Genomic DNA, 6,000 nt, shown 5'->3' on the forward strand with positions numbered 1-6,000 from the left:
GTGATGCATACATACCCATATTTACACATGTATTAGAGAAGATGTCCTCCAACAGAGGCTTAACACATAGAGTAATCGCTTACTGAATGACAGGACGACACAATCAGGAAAGGCTTTGCTGACCTCCGGGGTCGAGTTTTGGAGGTTCCTGGAGGGCGGACTGGGGAGCCAGGGAGCGGTAGGTGGGACGTGGGCAACGATTTTGAGGGGGTAATGAGTTTGCGGCTGTAACTGAGAGGGAAGAATGTGACAACCGCAGCCCCACCCTCCCACATCTTGTCATCCCCGCTCAAAGGGTTGAGGAGAGGTCTGAGTTTCCCGCGGCCGAGGCGTGCGGGGCGGGCGCGGCTGCTTCCCGCGCCTCCTCGCGCCTGGCCCGCCCCTTCCCCGGCTCCGCACCGCAGGCCCCGCCCCTTCCCCCTGAGTCCCGGGGCGCTGGCCGCGGTGCTGAAGCGGCTTCTCCGACGAGGGAGGAGGGAGGGCCCGGCCTGGGCACGGGGGCGGGGCTCTCTGGAGCCGTGGGCTGGTAACCGGGAGGGGGCAGGGCGGTACCAGCAGGCTCGAGACCCGGGGTCGGCTTCGGAGGGGCAAGAGAGGAGACAGGCCCGGCTAGCGCGCACTCAGGCATTTGGCAGGCTTCCTCCGACGAAGCCAAGGATGTCCTTGTGCTTTTAAGCCTCTTTCCCTCTGCCTTGAAGGGACCCTCACCTTCTGTCCTGTCCTCAGGCTCCTCCCCAACCTGCCTAGGAGTGACCCACTTCTGGGCCTTCACCTACAAAGCCAGGGAGTTGCAGCTTACAGGCCTCCAGCCCCGGGCCTGCTGCTCTCACCATGGTGAAGTTGCTGCCTGCCCAGGAGGCAGCTAAGATCTACCATACCAACTATGTGCGGAACTCGCGGGCAGTGGGCGTGATGTGGGGCACGCTCACCATCTGCTTCTCTGTGCTGGTCATGGCCCTCTTCATCCAGCCATACTGGATCGGGGACAGCGTCAACACACCGCAGGCAGGCTACTTTGGCCTTTTCTCCTACTGCGTGGGCAACGTGCTGTCCTCCGAGCTCATCTGCAAGGGTGGTCCCCTGGATTTCTCCTCCATCCCCTCCAGAGCCTTCAAGACTGCCATGTTCTTCGTGGCCTTGGGCATGTTCCTCATCATTGGCTCCATCATCTGCTTCAGCCTGTTCTTCATCTGCAACACTGCCACTGTCTACAAGATCTGTGCATGGATGCAGCTGGCTGCAGGTGAGCAGGGATGGTGGGAGGGCAGGTAGGGGCGCCCAGATCACAGCTGTAGTTGCACCATCCATCTTCTGGGGAGGCTCTGGGTGTTGCACTTGGCTGTCCTCCTATAGTCCACTCGTACTTTGTGTTCTGCAGAAAATTATGAAGAGTACAGAATCTTAGAATGGCCGGAGCAGAAAGGACCTTAGATGAAACCATATACCCCCCCCCCTCTTACAGATGAAGTATTGATCCCAGGGAAGGAAAGTGACTTGCTCAGAAGCATACAGACCCTGGTCCTGCCTCCCAGACCACCACACCAGTTGTTGCAGCTCTGGGAGAGAGAAATAAGGAAGATTCTGTTATTAGCCATGTGAGAATAGGACCCCAGAGAGAAATAGTGACATTAGCCAAGCACATTCTAGATGCCTTCATTTCCCACTTCTGGTTTTTCATTTTTCTCCCTTGAGTATGCCCAGAACCCTGCCTTCACTCCTTCCCTTACATCTCAAACTGCTCTCAAAGAGGGTTCTAGGTTATTCATTGATTTTGGAATGTTATTATGTTGGGTATGAATAGAAATTTGCATCTAAAGCCCTCACTTTCATCATAGAGTACAAATCTATGTTTTCTGATTATGAGAGTCCTTACTTCAGGTAGCACATGGAGTGATATTTTGTGGGGTGGAGGAAGCTACCCAGGGGCCTTTAAAATTATTCAGGGAGGCTCAGTACCTGTAGGTCAAGCAGCTAGGGCGCCAGCCACATACACCGAGACTGGCGGGTTCAAATCCAGCCCAGGCCTGCCAAACAACAATGACAACTACAACCAAAAAATAGCCGGACATTGTGGCAGATGCCTATAGTCCCAGAAACTTGGGAGGCTGAGGCAAGAGACTTGCTTGAGCCCAAGAGTTTGAGGTTGCTGTGACATGTAATGCCATGGCACTCTACCCAGGGCGACAGCTTGAGACTGTGTCTCAAAAAAAAAATAAAATTAAAAAACAAAACAAAACTGGGCAGTGCCTGTGGCTCACTGGGTAAGGCACCGGCCCCATATACCGAGGGTGGCGGGTTTGAACCTGCCCTGGCCAAACTGCAACAAAAAAATAGCTGGGCATTGTAGCGGATGCCTGTAGTCCCAGCTACTTGGGAGGCTGAGGCAAGAGACTTGCCTAAGCCCAGGAGTTGGAGGTGAGCTGTGATGCCATGGCACTCTACTGAGGGCGACAAATTTAGACTCTGTCTCTAAAAAAAAAAAAAAGAAAAGAAAAGAAAAGAAAAAAAAATCCACTAATGAAAAAAAAAAAAACCATTCAGGGTAGGCCAGGCGAAGTGGCTCATGCCTATAATCCTAGTATTCTGGGAGGCTGAGGCAGGTGGATTGCCTGAGTTCATGGGTTCAAGACCAGCCTGAACAAGAGCGAAAACCCTGTCTCTAAAAATAGTAGAGTGTTGTGGCAGGCACCTGTAGTCCTAGATACTTGGGAGGCTGACGAAAGAGAATCACTTGAGCTGAAGAGTTTGAGGTTGCTGTAAACTATGACACCAGGGCACTCTACTGAGGGCGGGTGACCAAATGAGACTCTGTCTCAAAAAACAAACAACTATTCAGGGTAGGAGGCAGCTGCTTACGTTGCCCTCAGGCAAGGCCTTCTTTGCTCCATTTTCTGCTCTTGGCCTAGATAGTACTCTTGATCCTTGGGCCAATTGGTCCATCTCTCTTCTGGAACCCAGGAAGAGATAGCCCAAGACCTTGTCCTACAACTTCTGGTAACTTGGTGCCTGCCCACCCTCAGGGCCACACACACACACTGTCCATGTTTTTGCAGGGGCCTAGAGTTTTGACATCCTTGGTTAGAATGAGAAATAGTTGATCCTTAACACAGAGAATGCAACTAAGATCTGTATCCCAGACCAACAAAAGCAGACTTAAGACTGCAGAGGTGAAGGTGACCTCAGAGACCTTCCCACAGCTATAGATCTAGAATCTGAGGCTGAGAAAAAGGATGAGACTTGGCTAAGGCTATAGCAAATCAGCTGGCCACTGAGGACCTAGAGAATTAAAGCAGCAGGTCCCAAGAAACTAGATATATTCCCAAGACATTTTTATTGAGCCATTTATGTAAGTATAATTATTTACAAAATTCCTTTATATGTATTATCTGGAGAAGCTGTATCGCAACCTAATGAGGTAGAAATTTCTTTCTTTTACAGATAAGGCTCCTAGTAGGTAACTTCTCTTTTAGCACATGGGCTGTGAGTGACACACTTTTGATTCCAAATCTTGTACTCAGTCCACTTACCTGGTTTCAGAGCTCCCTGCTTATCCCCTTACCATCCCCCTCTTCTCAGTAGTTTCTCTATGATAAAGGAGAAGCTGAGGCAGGGGTAAGGCAAGTCTTGGTGGGCAGTGGGGGGAAAGGTAGGGATGGTCATATCAAGAAAAAAGGGGAAATGAAGATTTGGCAGTTTTGTGCCAAGGAGTAGAATAGGCCCTGACATGCTTTCTAGCTGATTCTCTATATCAGAGTTGTGGGATGCTGGAGACACAACCATCTCTCTCTCATTCTCGGTGCCACCATCTACCCTCTGGAACATACCTCAGCATGTCAGCAGGCAGGGCCAGGAGCGCCTGGGCGGGGGCAGGGTGACAGGCCATGTGCGTCAGACACTATCTAGGTCACAGAGCTGGAGACACTGATAGCAGAGGTGGCCAGTTGCCATCCCATGGAATATTTATATTGGGGGGAGTGCAAGGGTGGTATCATGTTCCATTCTGCTGCACTGGGGAAGGAAGAATGAGCTAAAGGGAGGGATGAGGAGGGGGTAGGCCCCATATCCAGCAGCTGGGAGATACATCCAATTGAAGAGGCCGGAACCAATTAGCTTAACCTTGCCAAGAAGCTGGGAGCAAGGAAGGGACAGAAGGTGGGGAGGGGAAGGACTGGTGAAGGCACACAGTGAGGCTGTGGCTTCATCATATTCATTGAGCTTCTGGATGCCAGGTGTAGGCTGGGTGTGGTCCCAGTTCCTAAAAACATAGGTGGAGCAAGTTGCTTGTCTGAGTCTTGGTTACTTTATATCTTCATCAGTTCCACTTATTCTGTTTAGTTAGGGTTGCTATAACAAATTGCCACAACCTAAGGGGCGTAAACATCAGAAATTTGTATCTCACAGTTCAGGAGGCTGGAAGTCTGAGATCCTGGTGCTGGCGTGGCATTAGAGCTGTTCACGTTAGAGCTCTGGTGAGAGCCTCCTCTGAGTGTGGGCTGCCGACTTCTCACTGTGCCCGGACATAGTGGAGACAGGGCAAGAGGGCTCTCTGGAGTCCCTTTAATTAATTAATTAATTTGTCTTTATTACTATTCCTAATTGACACAATAATTGCACATATTTATGCAATGGGTACAGGGTGATATTTTGATATGTGTGTACAATGTGTAATGATCAAATCAAAGTAATTAGCATATCCATCATCTCAAACCTTTACCCTTTCTTTGTGTTGAAAACATTTGACATTCACTCTTCTAACAATTTAACACTACAGAATACATTGTTGTTAACTATAGTCATCCTATAGGGCTATGGAGCACTAGAGCTTATTCCTCTGTCTGGTGTGCTTTTGCATTCATTAACTAGTCTTTGGCTGCCCTTGCCCCTCTGGGATTCCTTTTATTTATTCATTTATTTTTTGCAGTTTTTGGCCAGGGCTGGGTTTGAACCCGTCACCTCGGGCATATGGGGCCAGCGCCTTACTCCTTTGAGCCACAGGCGCAGCCCTGGGGTTCTTTTTATAAGGGCACCAAACCCATTCAACCAAGGGCTCATAACCTAATTACCTCCTGAAGTCCTCACCCCGTTTTTTTTTTTTTTTGTGATAGAGTCTCAAACTGTTGCCCTCAGTAGGTGTGGTGGCGTCATAGCTCACAGCAACCTCCAACTCCTGGGCTTAGGTGAGTCTCTTGCCTCGGCCTCCTGAGTAGCTGGGACTACAGGTGCCCGCCACAATGCCTGGCTATTTTTTGTTGCAGTTTGGCCAGGGCCAGGTTCGAACCTGCCACCCTCGGTATATGGGGCCAGCACCCTACCCCCTGAACCACAGGTGCTGCCTGGCCTCATCTTCTAACATCATCACATTGGGGGTGAGGCTTCAACATGAGTTTTGGGAGAAACAAACAGTCCATTGTACCTCACCTATCAGTACCCCCTTTCGTGGGGTTCTTGTAATGATGAGATGATCTTGCTCAGTGCCAGTGTCAGTAAATGTGGAAACAGAAAACAACTTTATCAGTCAGGACAGGAAACGATGCTACAGCAAGCTTTCTTTCTTTTTTTTTCTTCTTCTCTCTCTCTCTCTTTTCTTGTCTCACTTTGTTGCCCTTGGTAGAGTGCTGTAGCATCATAGCTCACAGCAACCCCAAACTCTTGGGTTCAAATGATTCTCTTGCCTCAGCCTCCTGAGTAGCTGGGACTATAGGTGCCTGCTACAATGCCTGGCTATTTTTAGAAATGGGGTCTCATTCTTGCTCAGGCTGGTCTCTAACCCATGAGCTCAGGCAATCCATTTGCCTTGGCCTCCCACAGTACTAGGATTACAGGCATGAGCCACCACACCTGGCCTATGTATTTCTTATTTATGGAACATGCCCATTGGGGTCAGTTGGGCACTGCTCTTACTGCTCTCTCCTAGAACCCACACTACAGGAGCATCAGCTGTCATTGGCTGTCCTCATTGTAGAGAGAAAGGAAGTCTGGGCTCGGTGCCTGTGGCTCAAG

At 50.0% G+C, this 6,000-nt stretch overlaps 1 protein-coding gene across 1 annotated transcript in view; it reads left to right on the forward strand.

Annotated features, from left to right (window-relative positions):
• The first annotated feature begins 831 nt into the window (after nt 1–831).
• Nucleotides 832–6,000, forward strand: part of LHFPL5 (LHFPL tetraspan subfamily member 5) — a 10,330-nt gene continuing 5,161 nt past the window's right edge. Inside the window, exon 1 of the mRNA XM_003789305.1 lies at nt 832–1,243. Coding sequence (XP_003789353.1) covers nt 832–1,243 — 412 coding nt within the window. The remainder of the gene's footprint in view (nt 1,244–6,000) is intronic.

This window comes from Otolemur garnettii, unplaced genomic scaffold, assembly GCF_000181295.1.
Source record: "Otolemur garnettii isolate 467f Iridium unplaced genomic scaffold, OtoGar3 scaffold00031, whole genome shotgun sequence".
NCBI classification, from domain to species: domain Eukaryota; kingdom Metazoa; phylum Chordata; class Mammalia; order Primates; family Galagidae; genus Otolemur; species Otolemur garnettii.